General features: G+C 30.9%; 2 protein-coding genes across 3 annotated transcripts; both read right to left on the bottom strand.

Annotated features, from left to right (window-relative positions):
- LOC139491170 (PAX3- and PAX7-binding protein 1-like) lies at nt 1-27,683 on the bottom strand. Of its 2 annotated transcripts, none has more exons than XR_011656473.1 (19): nt 27,437-27,683; nt 25,109-25,287; nt 24,625-24,727; nt 22,540-22,675; nt 21,502-21,617; nt 21,050-21,120; nt 17,760-17,932; nt 15,244-15,433; nt 14,144-14,261; nt 13,237-13,312; nt 12,728-12,840; nt 11,922-12,121; nt 10,527-10,674; nt 9,885-9,933; nt 8,356-8,432; nt 8,047-8,113; nt 7,122-7,268; nt 6,424-6,572; nt 1-805 (listed from the first exon to the last, which is right to left on the bottom strand). XR_011656473.1 is itself a non-coding variant. In XM_071278593.1 (19 exons), exons 1-19 carry the CDS (start codon nt 27,648-27,650, stop codon nt 724-726), a joined length of 2,478 nt encoding a protein of 825 aa, XP_071134694.1. In that variant the 5' UTR covers nt 27,651-27,682; the 3' UTR covers nt 1-723. The 2 variants fall into 2 exon arrangements, 1 of the variants encoding a protein (XP_071134694.1); XM_071278593.1 differs by having other exon boundaries at nt 9,815-9,933; nt 27,437-27,682.
- LOC139492106 (E3 SUMO-protein ligase ZBED1-like) lies at nt 2,175-4,336 on the bottom strand. The gene is made up of 2 exons (XM_071280248.1): nt 3,487-4,336; nt 2,175-3,106 (listed from the first exon to the last, which is right to left on the bottom strand). The coding sequence occupies exon 2, from the start codon at nt 3,039-3,041 to the stop codon at nt 2,175-2,177; it is 867 nt and encodes a 288-aa protein (XP_071136349.1). The 5' UTR covers nt 3,042-3,106; nt 3,487-4,336.
- Nucleotides 27,684-27,782: the final 99 nt, after the last annotated feature.

Here is a 27,782-nt window from a genome sequence, read left to right on the forward strand (position 1 = left end):
CTGTTGTACATTTTTAATAACTTCATTTAACATGGAATTCATATTTCCAATAAACTCTCATACTTATTTTCTGCTTTTGCAATAGTGATCTCAAACATACAGTCTTAAAAGGGAGATAATTTATACAAACTCAAAAATGGAATTTATATTTCCAATCCACCCCAAAAACATAATTTTCCTTTCTGGAGAGAGATATAAAACAAGAAATATATGAAGGGTAAAAAATCAGTCAAACATAAAATTCCATTTTCCATTGGTACTAACTGCTTTTTTTCAGTTTTTATTTTTTCTACTAAAAATTTTGAAAAATTTTGATGATTACATGTATATCTTTGACAGGATAACATTAGGTGAATAAAAGAAAGACCCTGATAGAAGGCATACTACAACATAAAAAGTCATATATACATAGCACTATGATGTAACATTTCCTCTCATACAACACATGTTCAAGAAGCCAACTATAGTCCTTTCATACTGATTTACAATGCTTGGTGGTTCTCCATTAGCAAACTGTTTCTGCATTTACAGTTATAACATAATCTTGACTGTCACTTTATTCAGTTTTTACTGTCAGTATATTCACAGTTTTAACTACCAATTTATTCACATTTTTACTGTTAGTTTATTCATAGTTTTAACTGTGAGTTAATGCAGTGTTTTTGGAGTGTCACACAGTTAAACACAAAGTTTTTGAAATTCCTCCACAGTTTCCTCTGTTAGTCATGTGACTTTTGGTAGATTTGTAACGAGATCCATGGCATGAACACCAATAAGCATCTTACTGATCTGTTTGGCATATTCTCTGCAAAAGATAACAATGGTAATCATTTAAATATTGAGAAACCAGATGCTCCGCAGGGCGCAGCTTTATACGACCGCTGAGGTTGAACCCTGAACGGTTGGGGCAAGTATGGACACAACATTCAAGCTGGATTCAGCTCTAAATTTGGATTGTGATTAAATAGTTGACACAGCATAGGTTTCTGACAAAGAATGAATGTGGTCTAATGAACTTAAAATATTTGTTTTGCCTTTGAGCAATTCACTATGCTGTTGAATATTAATCCTCTCAAAAAAATGTTTGAAGAAATTTTCTTTTTATTTATGAAATCTGAAATGAGAAAAATTTAACCCCCCACCCCCATTTGTTTTCACATTCCCCTTTCCCTTTTTCCAAAACTGATCTCAATTCAAATTTCTAATGGAGTTTGCAACAATAACTACTCATTTAAATACATCATAAAATATTAAAATGTAAAATAAAGTGCTTGTTATCACTGAATGGTAAAGATTGTTTTAATTTATCAGTTGGTAGAAAAAGTGAATATACATTGTATTTTGTATAAAACAATGATTTAAGTTGATTCAACAACTATTCTGGACAAAGAAAGATAACTCCAATTGAAATATTAATTATATATCTGTATTGTATAAAACAAAGATTTAAGTTGATTCAACTACTATTCTGAACAAAGAAAGATAACTCCAATTGAAATTGCAATAAGATATTTCTTGCTATTGCGCACTACTGAGTAATTGAAAATATTTGCTATTGCACAATACTGTGCAATTGAAGATTTCTTGCTATTGCGCAATACTGTGCAATTGAAAATTTCTTGCTATTGCACAGACATGGGGTCAATTACATTTGAAAGTAATTAACTACATTCAATTACAATTACAAAATCTTCAATTAAATTACACATTACATTTGACTTTTTTTACCAATGTAATTAATTACATTCCAATTACTTGGCAAATGTAATTAATTACTTCAATTACATTTGAAAGGAAATTTAAGATAAAACATTGAAAACATGCATTTATTCTATGATATGTACATAAGTATTATACATTGCTCTATAGTTATAACAATTAGACAGTGTTCAACTAGTATATACATTTTTGTATTGTGTCATATAACTTATTTAAGCATTTTCCCATTACATTTGACCATCATCAGCTTTTCAAATGTTCCATCAGCCAGTCTGCACCTTTCCGGCCTAAATGTTTTTCCAGCAGTGCTAAATAAGCGTTCAACTGGTGCAGATGTTGCTGGAATAGCTAAATATTGCACTGCTAACTTAGCTAGACGTGGTAAACGTTGACAGTTACTATGCCAATACAAAAGAGGGTCTTTTGACATATCAATACAATTATCTGACAAGTAATCATCCATTTCTGAACTTACAGAAATCCCTAACTGAGCAAATCATATGCAGTTGTGAATTCCATCTTGTAGCATTAGCAGCTTGCAATCTTTTATAATCTTCAAGGATTTCTGAAGCAATAATAGATTTCCTAACAAAACTGACAATATTTGATGCCTTTGTAATAACAGTTTTAAGGTGGGGTGAACAATCTTTCAGGCCATCCTTAACAACCAATTGTAAGGTGTGTGCAAAGCATCTTGAATGTTTGGGTAAGCAGTCGGATAAATGTAAATCATCAGACTGGTCATCTTCAATTTCTTTGTCTACATCATCAATTTCCTCATCAGAACTCTCATGATCTACCTTAAAGTCATCAAAGCCAGGAATTGAAAATGCTTTGACCATATTACTAGCATTGTCACTGACTATTGCAGCAATTTTAAAACCTATTTCAAATGAAGTAACAACTTCTTCATATTCACTCCTGATGGATTCTGCTGTGTGTCTACCTTTGAATCGTTTACAGCATATCATGACAGACTTCATAGCCCAGTCCAAAATAAAGTGGCCTGTGATTCCCAAAAATCCTCTCATTTGTCTACTAGACCAGAGATCAATGGTTAAACACACACTTTCAGCTCTTTTAAGAGTATTTACAAGGTTATTTTTTATTTCAACCGATTTTTCATGTAGAAGTTTCGAAGATAAATGCTTTCTGCTAGGCACTTGATACTTAGTGTCAGCTTTTTCCATCAAGTTTTTAAATTCTTCACTTTCGACAATAGAGAGTGGTAAAAGATCCCCAGCTATGAACATTATAAGAGCATTTGTCATTTCTAACTGTTTTGGATCAGACGGTGAATATTTTACACTTTTTTTATGCATTGTGTCAATGTTGGTTGAATTTCTTTATTCTCAGAATGCAGAATGTACAAATCTCTGTGTTTTCTCTGAAAATTACAAAAGGCCTTATTTAATATCTTGAAAATATTAAATTGTTTTAATTTACCTATTGAAATTTTACATTTATTTAAATTTATTTGATTGTAAATGATACAAAAAAAGAGCACTATTTTTTAGTTTTTGAAATGATTTTCATTTTTATCCCAGCTTATTCAAATTATTTATCTTAAATAAGTGATTTAGAAATCTGACTTCTTAAAACAAAAATAAACTTTAGTTTTAATCACAACTAATTAATTTAATAAACAAAATATTTTCCAAATTTAAATGTAAGCTATTAGAGGATATAAGATAAATGAAATCTGATTAGAAATGAAAAAGAAGCATTATGAATTTATTAATTTTTAAAATTCTTATATAGTATTACCTTCATATGTGTAACAAAGTTGGATGTAACTTTATAACTTCCACTAATGAGGGTGCCACAATGCATACATTTTCCTTTGAAAGTATTTCCATTTTGGAAGTCATCAGGAACAGTAAAATGTTCCAGTACACTCTTGGAGCTCATTTTTAAATCTGATAAAATGTTTTCTTTCAACATTCATATATATAGTGAACAAATTTTGCAAGTGAGATTTTGTCATATGCATTATCCCTTCAAGAATTTAAACATGTACCTATAGGCCCTAGGGGTATATTTATCTCTCTCTAATTAGCCTTATATCTGTTTAACATAACTGTTATAAAAACAGTCATTATATAGTTTGTAATAAAACAAATAGCCAGAGGTTATATTTATTGGTTATTTAAGTCCTTGAATAAAGTTAATTATGTTAAATCAATGTCTTAAAATATCTATCTAAATCTACTAATTAAGGTCAAGACAGTGACTTCCTAGTGGTTTCTTTTAAAATTATGGCATGTGTCTACATTTTTTTTATCATTCAATACAAAATGAAGAATCTACCATGGTTGTGTTAATACAGAAAGTATACTGTGAAGGCTTTTCTTTGTCAGCTTACAACATTTGTTAAGATTATTGCTTTTAATAATTTTTTGAGAAAACACAAGATTTAATCTTTTGATCCAAAATTTCAAATGTAATTGACTTGTAATTGAAAAGTAATTGTCAATTACAGGCAATTTTGGCTATGTAATTAATTACATTCAATTACATGTAATTGAAAAAATGCTCAATTACACATTACATTCAATTACATGATAAATTGTAATTAATTACAGTCAATTACAATTACATATTTCAATTACCCCATGTCTGCTATTGCACAATACTGTGCAATTGAAGATTTCTTGCTATTGTTGAATACTGTGCAATTGAAGATTTCTTGCTATTGTTGAATACTGTGCAATTGAAAATTTCTTGCTATTGCACAAAACTTAATATAATAATTTTGGATCCTGATTTGAACCAACTTGAAAACTGGGCCCATAATCAAAAATCTAAGTACATGTTTAGATTCAGCATATCAAAAAAGCCCAAGAATTCAGTTTAATTTTGGACCCTTTGGACTTTAATCTAGACCAATTTGATAACGGGACCAAAAATAAAGAATCTACATAAACAGTTAGATTTGGCATATCAAAGAACCCCAATTATTCAATTTTTGATGAAATCAAACAAAGTTTAATTTTGGACCCCGATTTGGACCAACTTGAAAACTGGGCCAATAATAAAAAAATCTGAGTACATTTTTAGATTCAGCATATCAAAGAACCCCAAGGATTCAATTTTTGTTAAAATCAAACTAAGTTTAATTTTGGACCCTTTGGACCTTAAAGTCCTTAATGTAGACCAATTTGAAAACGGGACCAAAAATTAAGAATCTACATACACAGTTAGATTCAGCATATCAAAGAACCCCAATTATTCAATTTTTGATGAAATCAAACAAAGTTCAATTTTGGACCCTTTGGGCCCCTCATTCCTAAACTGTTGGGACCAAAACTCCCAAAATCAAACCCAACCTTCCCTTTATGGTCATAAACCTTGTGTTTAAATTTCATAGATTTCTATTTACTTATACTAAAGTTATTGTGCGAAAACCAAGAATAATGCTTATTTGGGCCCTTTTTTGGCCCCTTATTCCTAAACTGTAGGAACCAAAACTCCCAAAATCAATACCAACCTTCCTTTTGTGGTCATAAACCTTGTGTCAAAATTTCATAGATTTCTATTCACTTAAACTAAAGTTATAGTGCGAAAACCAAGAAAACGCTTATTTGGGCCCTTTTTGGCCCCTAATTCCTAAAATGTTGGGACCAAAACTCCCAAAATCAATCCCAACCTTCCTTTTGTGGTCATGAACCTTGTGTTAAAATTTCATTGATTTCTATTCACTTTTATAAAAGTTAGAGTGCGAAAACCTAAAAGTATTCAGACGACGACGACGCAAGATGCAAGACGACGCAGGACGACGACGACGCCAACGTGATAGCAATATACGACGAAAAATTAAAATTTTTGCGGTCGTATAAAAATCAACAAAACAAAACTATCAATTTGATTTGTAAAATATACTGTGGATTCATTATTATTTCGGGATTCAGAGACTTCATGGGTAAAGGTGGACAAAGAATAATATGTTATTAATAAAGTACAATTTTTAACACACTTGCATGCATGCTTTAACAATACAAACAAACTATTTTTTCCTCAAACCACATAAATAAATGAATCCACAATTACTATCATGGCTATTCAAATTTAAATTTTGAAAGATTCTAAATAGCTTATAATAATATAGAATGGAAAAATATACCATCAACAACTGGATTTGTAAAAGTTTGTTTATTTTAGTGTCCCATTGATATTATACATTTTTCAATTTTTGTATCTGTTTTGTTTCATGTATGCATTTTACATTTTGCTAGTCTTTTGCCTGTTTTTCTCATCGATCATTTATTCTTATGTTTGAGTATGACTTCCTCATTTAAACCTTATAAGTACTTCTGAAAGGATTTCAAAATTTTGTACGCCAATCCCTTCCCCTGTAGTTCTGGTAAACATGTTGATTTTTGCTGTGTTACATATTTGATTTTGGTTCATCTATTGGTACATAAATTATGTCATTAGTTTCCTCGTTTGAATTGATTTACATTTTTCATTTCAGGCCTTTTTTAGCTGACTATGCAGTATGGGCTTTACTCATTGTTGGAGGCCATTTATAAGTGATCTACAGTTGTTCTGTGTCATTTGGTCTCTTGTGAGGGGTTGTCTCATTGGCAATCATACCCTGTCTTCTTTTTTATACAATGAAGAATCAACACTATGCAGTGAGACACTCTTCCTAATTTCCTAAAACTCACTCAAAATATATTTCTTTAAGAAATGAAAACTTACTTGGCTTCCATTTTTTGGAAATCTGTACGGGACTGAGTATGAATAGAATTAAATATTGACACTAAATATCTACAGAGGTTTTCTAACTGTGGCATTGTTCTGTCTTCTGTTAAACCTGTAAACCACTGCTTAGGAAATGTTGATATGATCTGAAAATATAACACAGAATGTTACGAAACATCAAATTCTTTTTGGTACATTATATATATAAAATGTCCTGATAAAAGATTTGGTATTATAAAGGAGATATGGTGCTTGCTTTTTAATTTATTTTGATATTAGTTTAAACATTATTGTTCAAAAATGACAAATGGATTAGACACAATTTTTCAACTTAGTAACGTCTTCTCCAATTTTGATATTAAAAATTTAAATTGGCTGATGTCTGTTTCTTTCTCTCTTCAACATTTTTTTATAGCACTGAGTATTTTTCTGTACAAATATAATGTATACATTTTAAGTTTCGTCACTGAATTTTAATATGTATTTTCAATCAACGAAATACACACTACTACATTACTTAAAATAAGCTTTTCTATATATGGAGATTCACCTATTAAGAATATTATTTAAAATGCCTTTTGAACCCAACAAATAACATTGCTAGAAATATCCCAGACAAGCAATACTTTTTGATATAGCCTGTTGATTGTTCACCAACATATTCCAAATTCACAATATCTGTCCAAAAAACTTACTGATTGACATTTTTGGATGGTTTCTTGACCAATGGGTGAATTACACAGACCAAGTATGATATAACGATTCAATAACCCATCCAGGGCGAGACTGTGTAGTACTTTACTGGAAAGGATTCCATGCCAACTCAAAATGTTACCTAGAAGCTGAAATATAAAACTTTGATATGTAACAAGGAATTAATGAATAAGTTTTTAACATAATGTAATGTGCAACTCGTGTGGCATTTTCTAATATTTTTGTTGTAAGCCACAATTTAACATTTCTTTTAAGTTACAGCAATCGATGAAAGATTACTCAAAGGCAGAAGTATCACAAATGAGTGATTACTATGAGTTAATATTTTATCACCTAGACATTGATGATGAATACTAGAGGTTTTCTGGTTAATTAAAATTTTCCAAAGAATTCCTGAATCTACCTCAACTCTAATAAAAGATTAGAACACTTTTTGAAAAACATGCATTTTGTCGCCATACTACAGTAGAGACATATCTATAAACAAACACAAGATCAAAACATCACAAAACGTATTCTTAATATCGTATGGTAATATTATTTCAAGATACTCAATTTGAGTATTGAGAAACTGAATGCTACATATAACACTGTCTATCATAATAAGCTTGATAGTCCAACAGGTAAATATATATATGATTTTATACAGATTAGACCATTGGTTTTCCTGTTTTAATGGTTTTACACTAGTCAATTTTGGGGAACTTTACAGCCTACTCTCTGGTGTGAGTCAATGCTCCCTCTTGAAGTCTTAATTAATGGTTTAATTTTACAAATTGTGACTTGGATGGAGAGTTGTCTCATTGCGGCTCATACTACATCTTCTTATATATATATATACATGTATATATTATAAACCAAATCACATGTAAATATATTATGTGTTGCTATACTGCTTTAATTTACCTTTATACATGTCCAGGACTGTCTATGAAAGAATACAGATGAGCCAGATCCTCTATTTTCCGTTACTCTGAAACGAAAATTATCATAATTTTCAAAATAAAGTCTTTGATCTTTCTGTTCAATAATTTTCAGTGTCACACTTCTGTAGTCAACTACGAAATATAGGTCAAAACCCTTCAAACTTTTTTTTACAAAAGATGATTGCTTCCATTTTTTATTTACAAATGTATAAATTAACAATAAAAAAATAATCTATATTGTATATATATATATAATAGTGTTATTAGGAGATGAGATCAAATGACTTACGATTTGGGATAGAGAGGCATAAATACATCATCATCAAGAGTCTTTTTCATTCTATTAACAACAGCTCTCAGTAATTCCTGTAAACAAAGATATGGAATTATAAGTTTACATTTCAGGCAAAAATTCAATAAGAGGTTCTGCCCCAATGTTTTAAATTCAACTTTTCAAGGTGTAAATAATGTTTTAGGAAAGAATAATGACGTTTACTTTCAAATCACTAAGATAAACCAATGAAAAATTGGTGCATAATATCAGCACTTTAATGTATTTTTTTTTCATTTAATCAGTGTTTATACTGCACAGATTGATAATAATACACATTTCAACTCTGAAAAGTTCCTTTTACAACTATATATAGTTATAAGAAGATGTGGTATGAGTGCTAATGAGACAACTCTCCATCCAAGTTACAACGTGTAAAAGTAAACCATTATAGGTCAAAGTAGTCTTCAATACAGAGCTTTCGCTCACATTGAACAGATAGCTATAAAGGGACCAAAAAATGACTAGTATAAAACCATTCAAACAGGAAAAACAACCGTCTAATCTATAAAAAAAAAACGAGAAACAAGAAAAACTTATGAACCACATCAACAATGACAACATCAGATTCTTGACTTAGGACAAGTGTATACCAAGGCAGCAAGTTTAAACATTTTAATAGGAGTTACTTAGACCACTTGCCCACTCAAGCCCCTTTAGGAAAGGAGTTACTGAGACCACTTGCCCACTCAAGTCCCTTTAGGAAAGGAGTTACTGAGACCACTTGCCCACTCAAGCCCCTTTAGAAAAGGAGTTACTGAGACCACTTGCCCACTCAAGCCCCTTTAGGAAAGGAGTTACTGAGACCACTTGCCCACTTAAGCCCCTTTAGGAAAGGAGTTACTTAAACCACTTGCCCACTCAAGCCCCTTTAGGAAAGCCCTTTAGAAAAGGAGTTACTGAGACCACTTGCCCACTCAAGCCCCTTTAGGAAAGGAGTTACTGAGACCACTTGCCCACTCAAGCCCCTTTAGGAAAGGAGTTACTTAGACCACTTGCCCACTCAAGCCCCTTTAGAAAAGGAGTTACTTAGACCACTTGCCCACTCAAGCCCCTTTAGGAAAGGAGTTACTTAGACCACTTGCCCACTCAAGCCCCTTTAGGAAAGAAGTTACTTAGACCACTTGCCCACTCAAGCCCCTTTAGGAAAGGAGTTACTTAGACCACTTGCCCACTCAAGCCCCTTTAGAAAAGGAGTTACTTAGGCCACTTGCCCACTCAAGTCCCTTTAGGAAAGAAGTTACTGAGACCACTTAAGCCCACTCAAGCCCCTTTAGGAAAGGAGTGACTTAGACCACTTGGCTATGCAAGCCCTTTGAGGAGAGAAGTTAAATCAAGATTTTTAAAACCTGCTTTTGATCGAATGTGCTCTTTATAATGCCTGCAAATGTGTTTACAACATGGAATGTCTCCTTACCTGTGTTTTTTTATTATCAGCATGAACTGATGGATATTCATTTATAATTTTTTGAACGACATTTACTAGCCTGGAAGTTTGTGTTGTTGATAATGGATCCCAGATTTTCTCAGCAAATACTGAAAAGCAAGATGACATTCAAGTCAGTGTGCATACAACTTAATCTTGAACATTAAATCTATCGTTTATTTCTTTTACAATTCAATAGTAAAGTATGAACAAATTATAGCATCATATTAAGAATAATATTATATAACAAAAGTGCAAATTTATAAGATTTATTTGACGTTTGAAAGTAACATCAAATTAAACAAAGGCATAATAAAAATGTGTATCTTTAAACTGTTCTCAAATGTTTTCTATTGACAGGGACCCAAAACTCTCCCTTTGTGCACCTCTCCAATAAGCATTGCTGAAATCAGGAACCATATATGGAAGCTATAAATACATTTCAACACTGAACATGCAATATAACTGTCATAGAATTAATAAAGAGACTATTTGTAGTCACGGCCTTCCATCATATCCATTCTTACTATTTGGTCAATTCACCCTATTGCTATTTGTCTGCTATTAGTGACCATCACTCAAATTATTCCCGTAATATTTTGATGTCACAAAATCTAGGGTCAAATGTTACAGATTTCGAAAATAGTGATAAACAAAACAAAAATAGATTTTTTAGCTCTTTTCCTTAAATTGCCTATCTTACCAGTAAGACGAGGTTGAATAATTTTTTCCACAATAGTGGGTAATAATTTTACATCATCATCGACATTTTCCACTAATTCTTCAAGTTTTGAACCATAAAAAAGCATGGTATCAAACCAACTATTCTCTTCAAAATCTCGACAACTTTCCTGTAAAAGAAAGATTTTATAAATGATTATCATGCATACTACCTTTTTTAAACATTCACAATTCTATTTTGATTCAAATTTTTTTTTTAATTACATTTCCCTCTGACAGTTAAGATAGCTTATGTCTTTTAAAATTTTCTGTTAACTTCTCTTTGATCACATGTTTTTATTCTACTGCTTTAAATAATAAGTGTATTAAGCAGCCCACAAAAATATCACAAATGTATCAAGATCACATTTCTATTTCACAAAGGAGTATGTTGGGTAAGGGCCATATTTGACCCTGAATATTGCATCTATTTGTGAAGTTGGAAATAGTTGCAAGTTGATGTATAGAAAGTCAGGAGCCTGCAATAAAGTGGTTGTATTTAATTGCTGTATATCTTTTTTCTCCATTCATTATTTTGTACATAAATCAGGCAGTTAGTTTTCCCTTTGAATTTTTTTACACTTGCCATTTTGGGGTCTTTTAAAGCTGTCCATGCAGTATGTGTTTTACTCATTGTTGAAGAACTTTACTTTATTTTTGTTTAATAATTTGGTCTCTTCTGGAGAGTAGTCCCACATGTTCTTACCTTTCTTTCTCATCTTTTTTTCTTATGTGTGGAAGTGAGATAAGAATATTTCTGATAAGCTTTACTTAAAAAGTGGGATATTTTAATACTCCCCAAAAAGGGTAAACATAAGGATTGTAATGAAAGTTGTCAAAATCACCTGGATTTTAACCACATTTGGGTCTAGGAAATATAGGGTCCAGGATGGGCAAAACCATAAACATAAAAGTTTAATGCGTAATAATTTCATATAACATACATAATATTAAAAGATCTTTTTTTGTTTCCCCTTCTTAAAACCACTAAAAGTGACATTGCTTTCGTTCAATTTGACCAAAATAAAGTCATGCATTTTGTGACATCATAAAAAGATGCTGCTTCATAAATTTTCAAAAAAGATACAAATTTTTGATCTACTCAGTGTTTAAGCTATGACTTATTATAATGGTAAATGTATTATTCTTTTCTTCATTGTCAGGCCTTTTATAGCTTGCTGTTCAGTGAGAGCCAAGGCTACGTTTTGAAGGCTATTCTTTGACCTATAATTGTTAGCTTTTTATACATTGTGACTTGAATGTAAAGTTGTCTCATTGGCACTCATTCCACTCCTCTTTTTTATAATCCTTGTATGTAATTTTAGCTAGAAATAGGGGGCATAAATCTCCTCCTTTTATTGTTTATTTGTGATCCTACCTGTAATGGATTCCAGTTGATCAGCTGTAACCGAACAAATGGATTCACAAGTTTGGGTAGACATAGTCCTATATAGGCCTCTTTATATGTATCATTGTATAAAGACCTCCAGTCCTCAAATCTTTCTCGTATGGAATGGATCTCACTAAAATCTTCAACAACATCCTCGAATAATCTCTCCACTCCAGTGTGTATGCTTTCTAAGAATAAAAAGAAACACATTTCTGGGTTAAAAATAGCTCATCAGGGTTAAGTCTTTAAAACTCATGTTCCAAAATATAAAATACTGTAATAATTCTTGTTAATGAATATGATAATTATAAATCAATACAATTGCATTGAAATTTCTAATTAAGTTTTTTTTTACTTGACCTCAGCAATTACCATTCATTCATTCATATTCAATTTGGAGCAAAACTAAGTGATAAAATTTCAGCAAAAATTGTATAACTATCTTAGTAATTCAATATCTTCCCATTACAACTCTGTAAAAACTACATCTTAATGCTGTAGGCAATGCAATTTTTTTTGTACAGAAGTTTACCATTTAAGGACCATCAATTGACCCTTGAAATATTGGCTGCTGTAAACATTCACATAGATACTCAAGATGAACTCAATTAACAAACTATGATTTATAACTCTTTATACTCCAATTCTAAAGAGAACTAACAATACATTGCAATATTAAATGATAAAAACATTATCATGTAAACAAAAAAGGTCTTTGGGAGACTTTTTATGTACACTGTTAATATGTGTGTCAGTTTAGTGGGTGGGGTATGATGAATAAAATATCTTTCCACCTTTTTCCAGATTGAATTTAGTAATTTCTGATTGGTTTTGTTCATCATCTGAGGAGAGACCGTCATGGTGACCTACAATATCTTTTGACTCTCTCAATCTTCGTCTCCTGGCCCTAAAAAAAAGAATTTAGAATAATTATGTCAACTTGTTTGCTAAATAAATGAAGGGTACAAAGCATATTAATTAACATTCTGTGCTCGTGTGTTTGAAAAATCTCAAGTGTGTTTTATTTTGGTTTTGTTTTTTGTAATAGTTGGTTATCCAGAGGTAAAAAAAAATCATGAAAAAGGCGTGTTTGCTAATTATATATGTATATTTTGTATACATATTTTGGTGAAACTAAGTTTTTAGTAATTCTTCATGTCCGTATTAAAGAGTTTTATTACACAAATACGAAAAATATGTATATACAATGAAAAATTAAATCACATGAGCACAATGGTCGCAAAAGCAGAGCCATTTAATTTTTGCTGTAAGTTTTGTTTTAAAGAAATATATGTATACATACCTCCTGGCCTCTCTTTCTGCAACTCTCCTTTGTCTTTCCTGGTCCTCCGATGTCTCAATGACAACTATAGCTTTACCTGAAAGATCAAAGGTTACACACTTAAGGTTTGAAGTATTTTGTATTCCACACAAACCATGTTACTCCTGTTCTTTCTATTTTAGATAATATATAAATAAGCATTGATTGCTTGAACCCATATTCCAAAGGAGATGGAGTTTACCTGGTGATTCAAATTTTAGCAAAGTGACCGCTCCAATGAATAACTCATTTTTTTAAATTTGATAAAAAAATAAATTGCGAGGTAAACTGGAGCTGATTCTGAGGAAAGGTTTTATCTTTTTTTGATAACATGTGTATTGTTATGAGCACTTACCTTGGTAATCTACAAATAAAATCTTATATAACTATGGTTTCCTTACCTGTTTTTTTTTTACAATATCATTTGACAACTATTTTGGGGGAAAATTTTATAATAGGATTTTGCAATAACATTTATATATAATAAAAAAAAAAGGAAAAATCTCCATTGGTAGGGGACTAAAGACATATTAACTGAGAACCATATAAAAAAATAAATTTAAAATTATGATCCCTCTATCAAAGGATATAATTAATAATGTATTTTGCTTAATGTTACAGCTTTTTTGTGTCTAAAATCTAATTATTACACATGTTTGTGCAATGCAGACAAACTTTTATAAATAAAAGGAGAAGATAACAAGGGCTTATAATAACTTAATGTTATTTGTCAAAATGTTTTGTCTAAACTCCAACCATTGTGCAAAAAAGGAAGAGATACCAAGATCATATCAAAGTCAAAGCATCATTATCTGCTAGACATCATCAATTAGACAGAATGCTATATGATAAATGGGACAGAATGGAGTAAACTGGTATAAATACCGACTTGTCATATAATCTTGACACTGGTCTCGTACATCTTGTTGGCGACGGGAAATCAGCCTCTCTGTTCTATTACTTAGCAAGTTAAGCATTTTATTCTCAAGATCGTTGATTGTAGGCACCTAAAATAAAAAGAAAATGAATATGACACACATGAAGTGATAAGAAAAAATTATGTGCATGCATACAATTTCTTAAGCTTTTTTTTTGTTTTTTATTTTGTTTATACATTTAAAAAGAATCCTTCGTCTACGAACTGACACCAAGTGAATTTTCAAACTATACTTGACTATTTGAAATTGTATGACAAATTGAATTGTGTTTTTCATGTCAGTTCTGAAGAAAAAAAACGCCAAACTGTTTTAAAAGTGACTGACTGAATATATTTAAACTTAAAAGGATATTAAAAGTGATGCTGTAGTTAATACATTTTTTACGAAAACTGAAAAATTGTTCAGATGTTTTTTGTGAAATGTTAAATGAAATAAATGTATAAAATGCAGTTTTTCCTGTTGTTTACGTTGTTCATTTCTCTTCACTGTAAGTCTCTGACTCACTTATGCTTTCTTAATTGTAATAAGTTCTTATAAATATAAACTCCTAAATATTTCCCAAAATGTCACTGTGTGGTAATTTCCATGGCTGATCTAACTGAAACTTAAGTTTTATACATTAAGAACAATATAGAGCTTTCAAAGAGAAACGTCATGTCTATTGCATTGGTTAAATGTAGTACTCCTTTTTTTAGACATTTCTTACTCATTGTTAAAAAGAATTGTAGTTGCAAAAATAAATTAGTGGTTATCTTTAAAGTGAAAGAGGTAAACATAGTTCATAAATAAAACTGACAATACAAGGATGACAACCCTCACATGGCCCCTGTGCCACTTGTATTTATGTAAATCTAAATGAAATGTACTCAAATATAAAAATCAATTTAATGAACAGAATTTTAGACTATAAAATGTACCAAAAATTTCAAGAAAAATCTTGTTACACATAAAAATTTAACCTGGATATAAAATTATAGGAAATATACAAGTGGCATTAGCCCAACCCTCTTTCAAGGGACAGAATCCCTCCCAACATAGAAGAGACACCCACCTTCTCATTGAGACATTCAACCAAGTCTCTCACATACCCCCTCATTTCTTGGAAGAAGCGATATTGCTCTTCCAACCCTTTGACACGCTCTTTACACGTGTCAATACTAGTTGATGATTCCTCAATGTCCGTCTCAAGTGTGTCTCGCTCACGCACATGGCTACGATGCACTTCATCCATCGAGGTCAGTCTGCAAAGATACATTATGGTAAATGATGAAAATAATATTTCCAATGAAATAAGCACGAATAAAATATCTTTTTATTACATAAAAATTGAATGTCTGAATATATAACGTAGATAAAAAGAAAACTTGCCTACCAAACATTTTTTAATTTATATCTATTATGTGATTTTACCATTATTCATATAGTCATACAATTTTTCTCCTTCATAAAACGACCAACTTCTGCTTTAAAATATTTCAAGAATTTCACTAAATAAATGCAAATCACATTATTAAACGTAAATAGATTAATTTAAGCTGTATTTTGCAGTTGAATATGTAACAACCAGCTCAGAGGTATTTATTTTCTTGTTTAACAATAACAATGTTTGGTTATATTTACAGGAGTTACTGAGGGTATTACTTATACAAGTAATTTTTATTTACTTGAGGAAGTAAAAAAAATATATACACATATAAGTTAATTTGTATGATACTTGTACAAGTGAATTTTATTTACTTGTATAGGTAAAAAAAAAATGGCTTAGTTATGTCCCTTAGACATTCAGATTTTTTTACTTGTATAAGTAAAAAGTCATCTTATCTTCTTTTCTTGAATTCTTAGATTTCCTTGCTCTAATAGAATTTTAAATTGTCTGCCCTTTGCAGATGTCTTTACTTATCATTTAAGTGTTATTTCATGGACAATGAAAACCCCATTTGTCTGTTATCTTTAAAACACTGCTCATTTACAAGCCCCCAAGGAGCTATTTTTGAAGGCCTTGCGAAAATACTTGTGATCTTTGCACAATCAGTTTCTTTGTTGAATTAATGAGATGAAACATTGAACTTTTAATAAAAAATTATGAGCTTACATCTGAGAAAAATCATTAAAGGCATGATTTTACATCTCAAAACTTGAGAATTTTTGTGGGACTGTAAGAAAAATTTACTTATAAATACAAGTGAATTATTGAGAAAATTAAGGGTAGATCAGTGATCTCCCCAGGATTTTTGGATAGTACCAGGGTAACATACATGTGCTCTTGGTAAAATAATTGTATAATGTGTGGTGTCGCGTTGCGTTGCTTACCTATATTTCTAGTTACTGTTGTTTTTATGTCTTTTGTTTTGTTTTAATACTGTGGTACTGTGTTATCATATGTTTCTTAGACATTTAGACAGAAAATTATTGGTAAAAGAGAAGTAAATCAATGAACAATTTGTATACTTGAATATCTTTTTAAAATAAATAAAACATGATTCATTACTATAAAATAATTATAGTTATTTAATCTTTTAAAAAATCTATGATCAATTCAAATAAAATATCATTTAAGAGTTCAATTTAAAAAAAATTCTAGTTTCTAGATAGAAAATTGTTGTATATATATAAAAGGATTCCTGTCTTAAGGAGACTTAAAATTTGCAAGAACTTATATTGTTTTATTATTTGAACCAGTTTCTATCTTAACTTCTAGTTCTACTAAAAAAAAATTATAAATTTTTGAACATTTTGCCATTTATATAAATTTCATGTAAATATTAACCTTTCTTGTGTTTGGTGGTAAACCAAACATAGATACATTGTACAACCTAAATGCTTCACTTAAACCTTTATCTTTGTTTGTCATGATTCATTTAACAGAATTCCCTAATAAGTAACCATATTCAATGTCAACAACAAAGTCTCCCTAATTTTCCCGCCTAAATGACAGGAAGTAGTAGATATAAATAGATTTTAACATGTGCTTATGGACATTGTTTACTTCTTTCATTCATTAATTTTGAATATAGATATTCAGTTTGAACGTACAGTTAAGCCTTTAATTTTTAAAACAGTCATGGCTTTTATAAGTTTAATTTATAAAAAAGATTGCAATTAATTGTAAATAAACTTGAATTCTCTTCTTGAATTAACTGGGTCATGTGATATTAGGCCGAGATGACTCAGATGTCCAAAGGCTGTTTCGTCAGACAAGCTGGGTGTGTAGTAATTTGTGATCATAAAAATAAAATCTTAATTAAGACACAAAACAATCATGTTACAAGTGTTAGTGACATAGATTAAATCCAATCAACAAGGTTAACCTCATAAGGTAAATTGATCACGTGGTGTAAACAATCTGGGTTTGAACTGGTTTGAACTGGTCAAATTTCACCTGAAAATTTTAGCACCACGGATAAAAATTATACATCGTGGGAAGACCGATAGAACCACGGTCACAAATTATACATCGCGGGCCCGCGGTGCATTAAGGGCCTGGGGAGAACACAGGTAGATTATTCAAACATTATAATTAACTTATATGTGTATATTTTTTTTCAATTCTTCAAAGGTGTATATTACCTCTCCTGTAAACGTTTCCTTAGCGACTCCATGGTTACACCAGACATGTCCTGTGAGTCAGTAAGAGGTTTGAATGGTTTAAATGATAGTTCTTCTTCTTCTCTGTATCCACCATAACCATTACTGTTCTCTCTATACTGGTCATAGCTGTATTCCTCCTGTCCTGGACCACCCTGAAATTTTATAATTTAACTAGCTGTAATTCTTTGCAGTAAATCTACATGACAAAGCAATTGAATGACCTACAAACAGAGCTTAAATTTGTCTTCTGTATCAAGTAGACATTGGCATAATATCACTCTTCTAATCACTTTAATGTTGACACAAAATCAGCATTGATTTAAACGCTGAGGTTATGAGTTAGAAATCTGCACTGAGTTTTGGACTATAATTGACTAGGATTGTCAGATTTCCCAGGGGTTCAAATTAACAGTTGGTACTGGAAGATCCAGGACCTTTTACACTCGAAACTGAAAGGTCCACAACCTAAATTTCAGGTCCTACTTTTACTTGAAATATTTCATAACTCAGTAAGATACAAATTTAATGTGCTTTTGGTGTTAGGTTAGCTTATTTCATTGTCAGTGTCACTGTTGTATAACATGTTCAATAATCAATGTAATTGTCTTGTATTATGAATTCAAATAATCTTTTTTTTTTGGTATTGAGGAGGGTGTCACTGTGGGTGGGTGTGTTGTCTCAACGATTGGTAATTAATTACTAATTATACCATTATCTCAGGGTTCATACTACTTCAGCTCTATTTTAAAAGCTCACTAGAGCTTGTGTTACTTTGTTTACATTGTATCATATCTAGTTGCACTATTTGTGAAAATAAAGTAAGAAACTTCCAGCTATTTACTGGCCCTTCAAAATTGAGCGGAAGAAATTACCCCTTGGCATTGCAGTAATATGTTTACACTTTAAAAACATCTACATGTAATATCAACATTTATTAATGATAAAGAAAATTACTGTCACATTGTATTGGATTTTGACATGAAAATTTGTGAACTAAAAGTAATTTTGAGTTTCTGTATAAAATATTTTCTGCTTTTTCATTTTTTTCCATATATCTTTTGGTTTCAATTCCAGAGATGGGTCTGATTACTTTCAATGTAATTGATTAAATTACAATTACTTTGGCATTTGTACGATTAAATTAAATTAACGATTACATCATTTCTGAAAGTATCTGATTAAATTAATGATTACATTGGGAAAGTAATCATGATTACATCTGATTACAATGAACTTTAAAAAAAAAACATTTTGACTGATGTGAATGAATAAACGTTTAATATAACAAAATAAGAATTTTATGATATGATATAAAATAATAACATCAAACTTAACCTGTTTTAATAAACTACAAAAATTTACGGCATATTTACATGTCATTGGTTAAGACCCATTACACTTAATCATCATTGATCTCTGAATTATTTTTACTTCTATTAAATAAAGGTTTATAAAGAGTTTGGTGTTTGTCATCAAACCTCCCCATGTATCATGTGTATTTCAAGGTTCAGTTTCTGGAAGTTAAAATATGGATGAAATAAAATGACCAATTAAAAACTATGTAAAATGTTACTAGAATTGTTTTACCAAATTGTTAACAAAATATAAGTACCAAAAATCATTGCATTTTACACGTCCAGTCCAAAAACATACAATTTTTTTTTTAATTTGAACTACATATTTGTCCCCTTTCAATTAGTTTGTGCTAATTAGATAAATTTTCACATGTCTGATTTATCATTTATCATATATATTACCATGATTTCCCTACAGCTATACACAATTGGTAATTGCAATAGAAACAAACCTTAATTGGTCACCTACCTGTCAATTCAAAGTGGACAAAGATCACAATATTAACAAAAGATTATAATTCAGGGGTTAAAGAAAAGTATTACTTGAAATTAACAGTTATTATCAAATATATAATAATAATAATTTATTTTATTATAAAGTATATATATATGTATATATATATATATATATATATATATATATATATATATATACATCTTTAAATTGTGAATCTTTTACTTCTAGGGTAATGATGACTTTTCAATACTGTAACAGTTTTTTTACTGAAGTTTACAATTAAATATGAATAACAAAAAGGTTAATTTATTGACCATAAACAGTTTTTGATTTTTTTCATTGTAATCAGAATGTAATCAAAAAGTAATCAGGATTACAGGGTATTTTGAAAAGTAATTGATTAAATTAAATTACATGTAATCAGATTTTTGGCTGATTAATGATTACAATGATTACTTGAAAAATTGTAATCAATTACAGCTGATTAACGATTACAATTACAATTACCCCATGTCTGTTCAATTCTAGTGTTTATATTTCATAATCATAGATGTATTTTGTCACCTGCCTGGAACTATTATTTTTTTATTGTATTTGATTGGCAAACCCGGAACTACCCTTATCAGCCCCGGGAATCTAATCCGTTATTGTAATTGTCTTCATTTCCAGTTTATGGCATCCATTGTTTTTGTCAGTGAGTCAGATACGATTTTAATCGAAATTTACACATTACTTGTTGGCGATTTTTCGGTATAAAGCTAGCGGTTGAACAAAATAAACATCGCTATCATGAATAATAAAGATGAAAATAAATTTTGAGATCCGTTTATTTGGAAATTTTGGTAAAAAGGTCTGCAAAGTTAATTTTTATTTTCTTTCAAATCGAAGGTCTGACGGCATAGCTAGTAACCAAAATGAAAGTCTGATTGCAATAGTGTAAGGTCACGGACCTCGGACCACCGCTAATTTGAACCCCTGTTTCCTATAGAAGGTCAGTAAATTGTAGTTCTCTTTGAGCACTCCAGTTTCCTCCACCAATAAGACTACATGCCATAATATATATTACAATAGTGTTGAAAGTGGCTTTAAACACCAATCAATCAAGCTCTCATTGATTAAGTCAAGTCCAAAAGGACAAGGTACGATAAGGCCCGTTTTAGGACCCCCTATTTTCTCATTTTGTTTTGGAAAGCTACTTATCACATTAAAATATTCCCTTAGGTTTGAAGTTTGTTTATCGTACCTTGTCCTTTTAACTACTGATAAAGTTGGTATCTGAGAGAGAAAACAATCATAATCACCATTATCACTTTAGGTATAACAAAACTTTTATTGTGTTTCAAGCATAAATGATGTACAAATGTACATGTATATGTATGAAATAAAATCTGGGAAATGAGATAGGTTTGCATTCTGCGACATTTGTTGCAGTCAATACAAAAGTCCAATGACTGTACCTGTGTATTGACACCTTTTCTGATCTGTTGTTCTTCCCATTCTTTGTCCTGGTCACTCTCTTGGTCACTTCCTGTTAAAAAAAAAATCAATATATTTGTTTGGTTTAAAAATATGATATGTTTGTCATGTTTGTAGAACGTTTCATATTAATTACAAACTGTAATTTCATGAATTCAGAAATGAATACAAATTTACGTCAGGAAAATTATAGAAAAAAAAGCATTTATAATGTTTATCAACTAATATTATTCTGGTAAACTGTATTTTTCTAGATTTCAAAATGCTTTTTTTTTGATTTAGGATATTGCTTTAAAGAATCTTCTGTGCAACAAAAATTCGCAGAATGTCACATCTTATAAACACATGGTTTTCTATAGGAAATTCTTCTTTAAACATACTAGAGTTAGTATTCTTTAATATTTCTAGTCAATTTTAGGCTTCTCTAACCTACCATGTTCAATAGCTAGGAAGTCATTTTGTATTTTCTGTCTTTCCTTGGCAAATGTATTAACAGAGAAATCGATCCTGCCTTCTTCATCATCATCACTCTTGTCATTGTCATCCTCTCTGAAAAAGTTAATGATAAATTTTACAATCAGACTTAATAAATTTAACTTTGACTTTTTTACTGTATTTCGTCATGTTCGTGTAATCTGCCTCATTATTTATGTGCCTGTCATAAAGTTTGAAATTCAGCAGTTGTCGTGGGTTTGTTTGTCACATTTGTTTTTCATTATTTGTATTGATATATATGTAAATAAGGACATTAGTTTTCCTGTTTGAATTGTATGCAGGTTTTTTCTCATGGTTGCAGTACCTAGTATTGCTTATATCTTTGTCATTTAAACTCTGGTGAATTGTTGTATCATACTGCATTTCCTTAGTTTTATATGAGGGTGCTGTACAACACTTTTTTTTTTTATACTTCATTACTTAGAACTTCATATTTTCTTATATTACAGAATTGTATTTGCTTCCTTCTCTTTTAAGGTACATGTATTACAAATTATATCGTATCCAACCATATTAATACATTTTATTTCCTGGAATAGCCCTGAAACACAAGTTAATGAATCGTATCCAACCATATTACATGTAATACATTTTATTTCCTGGAATAGCCCTGAAACACAAGTTAATGAATCAACTGTGATTTAATTTTCTATATTTTTATTTCTTTAGATAAATGTACCAATGTCAGATGCATAAAAACCTCACCAAAGACTTTTGATTTTCATTCATAACAAAATTGTATTTACTTCCTTCCCTATTACAGTACATGTACTACAAACAGTGTATATGTGCCAATTTTAGATGCTTAAAACTATGAGTTCTTTTGGAAATACTTTGCATTAAGTTATTCTTGATTATGGTACGTATGTATTTAGAACAGCACGCAAGGTTTTTAAAACAGAAACAATTACACACAAGTAAAAAAGGTTGATGCATTTGTCTATTGTCTAAACCTTTCCCACAACATATAGTGTACCTGACTAATCTAGACTTTGAACTGGCCTTTTCAACTTTGACCGTATCCTCGACAGGTATAAAATCTCCCAGATCTCGTCTCTGTTGTCTTTGTTTTCTGATGCTGTGGATCATGTTTGCATCTGGTATCTGGCCACCTACAAATATTAAGGACACTTTTAATCATGCATTAAATAGTGCTCAGTAATCTACACAAACAGGTATTACAGCTTTACAGTAGAACTTACCTGTTAACAATTTTTTTAATAATAAAATTACATCTTTCAGAGTTCAATGGAGAGTCAGCCAATTACTACTAAATCTTTACTTCACAAACTACTATAAGTTCAGTTATTTTTGGAGAAACCAATTTTTGAAGATTGAAAAAAAAATGAATTTGTATGGATATTTCAGTTTGTAGTTTTAGCTAACGTCTCATTAGGCCACACCAATTTAATTTCTTGTTCTACGGATTTTTGGACTCCAAAATTTGGGGCGAGCGAGCGATTTGAAAATTTAAATAAAAAAATATTTTAATTGCAAATTTTTGAGGCGAAGCTTGAAAAGTAAAGGCAAGCGATTATAATTTTTTTTTGTAAACATAAAATAATAGGTTTTGACAATATATATATATATTAAAACTTGATTTATCACTTGTACTTTGACATTTCTTTAATTTCTGAAGTATTTTTTCCCTGCTCACCAAGAAATAATTAAATCTGGTCTATGTATGTGTGACTGACAATTAGACAATTCTCCATCCAAATCATAATCAGTTTGGGGGCAACCCCTTAATGTTATAAATATCCCTTTTACATGTTTTATGAGGGATCAATATAAGTTATAATATATTTGTTTGTACAAAAGGGCTCATATTTTCTCATAGAACTATATATCTATCTGGTATTAAATGGTCAAAACATGTCCAAGAATTTAGTAATATTCCTGGACTTTAACCATGTTAACACATTTACTTTAACAGTTTAATATTATTCAAAATAAGTGGACCCCTTTTTTAGAAAAAATTGTTTAAAATATGATGTAACTCTCCTCTTTTTGAGTACAAAATTCTAAGTGTTCAAAGGTTTTGTATAGAAGAACTATACAAATCCTTGGTATTTCTATTTTCTTTTCTACATCAGTAAAATGACCCCTTGTCTGAGGGAGGGTTGTTCTCAACCTGATAATAACAAACACAGGTCAAAGTACGGCCTTTTACACAGGGCTTTGATACAGACCAAACAGTAAGCTATACAGGACCCCAAAATTATTAGCGTACACAATTTGAAAACCAACGATCTAATTTATATATCCAAACGGGAAAATACCAATGAACAACATCAACAAACGATAACTGCTAAACGACATGCTCCTGAATCAATCAGGACAGGTGCATAAACATGCAGCGGCTATGGATAGTTTTGTTTCGCCAGCATACAATGTAGTTGCAGTTGAAGGCAAGTCCTTCAGAAATTCTTTGTACTTTATTCTAACCACGAACATATTTTGATAGGGAATATAAGTAAGGGGGAAAGAAACCAATTTCTTGTTCTTCACGGAAATACCCGCTGTTATAACTTTTTATCGGAGCACTCCAGGTTTCATGCTGAAACACATATTCTCACAGATATTTACACAGTGTGTTGAGTTCCTTTTATGTTTAAAATCGTTATTTACAGGTTAGACTGTGATTTAACAAATGTTGATATCTTTTTATAATATTTACTACATCAATAAAACGGTGCGGGAAATGGACATGATTACAATTCCGGATGCGGGAATATAAAGAAAATAAAAAAATTCTGTTTTGAAAAAAATAGGTGCGGGCGGGTCCGTCGAACAAGGGATCAAATTGGTGTGGCCTTACAGACACATAAAAAATTGTACTTATTGTACACATTTTTGTGTAGGTGCCAGCTGAAGTCTGCCTCCAGTTGGGGTATTTTCTTGCTGAGTTGAAGACCTTGGTGGGCATCATCATTTTTTGCTCTCTTTGTTGGGTGGTTGTCTCTTCAAATATAAGGTTTATCTATACCTCTATTTTGCAAATCATTGGTACCATAAATCAGAATAATAATAAATGATCTAAACTCTCCAAACCACTCACGTCCCAGCATTTTATGTATAGCTCCTTTCTCATCCTCATCACTCTCATTATCTACTGCCTCAGCCTCTTCTCCATTCAAGGTAAGTAACTCTTCTCGTAATTTCTGAAAAAATATAAATAATGCTCTGAATGAGTCAGTATAAACAATGAAATGTCATTATTCTTTTTATTGACAATTTGACTTTGCATTTTAAAATTATGTTTTTGATGTTGTTCAAAACATGAAATAAAATGAAAAAGTAGGTAAAATTATTTTACTCTAATAAGTTTATTGGTTGTATGAATTGAAGTTACATTGATAATTCAATGTGAATGGATATGAACATGTGAGCTTGCTGCTCTGATATTTTCAAGTATCAGGTTCTGTACATTATCTAGACAAATATTAGGCAGTAAGATCAAAGGGAAAATGTAATAATTTTATTCTTTAATTCTGCCCTTATAACAATGTATAACCAAAACAATTGTTGAATTTTTGTCTCACCTTTATGTGTGCGTCTCTGTCAACCTTTGGAATAACTTCAAGATGTTCAACCTGGACAGGTTCCTGTTTTATGATCTTTTCTTCTTTATGCACCTCTTCCTTCTCTTTCTGCATTTCCTTTTTTAGCATCTTTGCCAGTTTTTTGCTGTGACTAGATTTTTTAATCTTGATTTCTTCTCCTGAAATATTGAAAGGGAGTTAAATCAAAGACATAGTTCATGTACATATTTCAGATAGTTTTAAGTAGTATAGGGTAAAGTTAAAGTAAAGTGACGCCACCAAAATTCAAACTGGATCTGTGTTTTGAAGTAATAAGCATTGTGTATCAGTTTCATGACATTTGGTGGAGGCAAACTAGAGTAAGAGAATGGAAACCAACTTAGGGACGCACAGGACATACAGAGGGAAAAGGGTAAAACTGTGTTTCCGTAGTCCTATTTCCGTACCTATCTTATATTCTAAGCTTATAGAGTTAGACATAGCCTTCCTTAAAGTTTTTCTGGTAATTTTTCAGTTACATGTAGCACTGTTAGTCAAGAAAAATCAAGTGTTGAAGTGAGTTGACAATGTCAGAGGGTGGTAATAGGGGTACCTTCATGAGGAATAACAGTAAAAATTATTGCCAAATAACGTTAACAGTAATTTTTGGTGCATGACGCTAAAATGTACAATCTCTTTAAGACGATAAAACAATCAACTGATTTTGAGAAAAGAATCTTGTTAATTTTCAGTACTACTACTAGTGATATTGTTTGCCTTAAATTACTGGAGAATAAAGGCTTTTTCCCCTGGAGAAGAATCCAAATTTGAAAAAAAGGTTTAAAATTATTTCCCAAAAGACATTTTTTTTCCCCAAACAGTGCAGTCTCAGTAGTAGTTGTGCATGAACCAGTCTTCACAATGAACTGTTAAATCTACAGGCCAGTAGCTCAATTTAAGAAATTTTTTAGTTAGATTCTGTTGGCCTGTAGATATGATTTTATTATTTAACAGGCCCAAGAGCAATTTTACAAGCCTGGGCTGCCATTTAGCATGAAGACGGCATGAATATAAACTGAAAAAACACTCATTTTAACATTTTTCATGCCTAAAATGACCCTATATATGCAGATTTGAGGGTCTATTTATGTATCATTACTGACAATAAGACGGTCTTATTTCAAATTAGGTTTTTACCTCTTGAAAAGGGGATTGCAAATTGAAGTTCCAGTCAAATTCTTGGTTTATTATACATTTCCCAATTTGAAAAAAATGATGGATATTTTCCCCAATACCTTTTTATGTTAATCTGTTTTGGCCTTTTTAAAGGTGTTGTTAAGGTGGCTCCTGGGTACAAAAATTTTAGCAAAAAATTAAACCTTTATTTTTTCATTACAAGTTTTATTTATTACACTATTAGTTATAACTTTATGATATGGTACAAAAATCAACCCAAAAAATTGATTCAGTTTGGTCCCAGATGACTTTTAAAATGTTTATATCATTGAAAAAGCTCCAAATTATCTCCCTTTGGTGCAAAAATGCCATTTTTTGTCATTTAATTTGAAATATCTTTTTTAACTCATCGGTGACCTATATTTTTTATTATTGTTTTCAAATAAGCTGTACATAAACTAAATAATTGTAAAATTTAAGCGATTTCTGTAATTAGGTTATTTTTTTATTTCGATATTACATCTATTTCTCCTATTAGTTCAACAGAAAAAAAGGACATTAACAAAAATTTATGCTTGTTCCAGAGGCAGATTGTGAGCTTAAATGAACGGTGACCCCATCTTTTTATTTCATTTTTCTTTTAAGTATATGATAAAGTTCATTTATAAAAAAATATATCGAAATCCTATATTAGAAAAAAAAATTGATTTAACTGTTAACTATTTTCAACCCACTTTGTTAACAGCTATCAGCATTTTTGCATTTGTTGTTAACTGTTTTTGTCCAATTTGAGGTGTTGTTAACATGTTAACGGACCCCCTATACACCTTATCGCTATTTGTCCGACATTACTGGAGACATGCTGGCCACGGATATCACACAGGTTCCCGTAAAATTTTGACGTCATAAAGCAAAATATCTGACGCCACAATGGAAAAGTGATTGTTATATGCATCAAAAGTTCAAGCGGTCGGGTCAGCCGGGATTAGCGATAAAGTGTATTGCCCCCCCCCCCCCTTTTCACTGAACTACAAAAAGTCTGAATGAACATTCAGAACAAGTTTAAAATATTGACAATGAAGAGGTCTGACACCCAAAATTGTAGGTGTCACGCATGACCGATATGCATTTTATTTATATAATTACAGATATCTAAATAATATATATTTTAACCTTCATTTTGTAAATCATGGACAAAACTCAAAGACGATTTCGCTTCTTTTTTACTCTTCTTTGATTTTTTGGAAAGCTTTGGTCCTTCAGCATCATTAGACTGTTCGTCAACTTCCATTTCTTGTACATCGTCATCCTTTTCTTCGTCTGATTCCTCTTCTGTTACAATTTTTCTACCTCGAAAATTACGTCGCGGCTTTTTAAACGTCGCCATGTTGCTTCAACAGCATACACTAAAGTGTTGATTTGAAATAATCATCTGGTAACCCTAATTACATCAATCAAATCAAATCTGAATCAAAAGCTTAATTTACAGTCGGCATGTTACATACCAATCGATTCTTTC

The sequence above is a fragment of the Mytilus edulis genome, chromosome 10, assembly GCF_963676685.1.
Source record: "Mytilus edulis chromosome 10, xbMytEdul2.2, whole genome shotgun sequence".
Taxonomy (NCBI): domain Eukaryota; kingdom Metazoa; phylum Mollusca; class Bivalvia; order Mytilida; family Mytilidae; genus Mytilus; species Mytilus edulis.

Coding starts and splice junctions, on each gene's coding strand:
- LOC139492106 (XM_071280248.1), bottom strand. CDS start 3,041: ATGCATAAAAAAAGTGTAAAATATTCACCGTCTGATCCAAAACAGTTA.
- LOC139491170 (XM_071278593.1), bottom strand. CDS start 27,650: ATGGCGACGTTTAAAAAGCCGCGACGTAATTTTCGAGGTAGAAAAATT. Junction 8,114..8,355: donor ATGCCTCTCTATCCCAAATC/GTAAGTCATTTG, acceptor TTTTCGTTTCAG/AGTAACGGAAAATAGAGGAT. Junction 6,573..7,121: donor CCATCCAAAAATGTCAATCA/GTAAGTTTTTTG, acceptor TTATATTTTCAG/ATCATATCAACATTTCCTAA.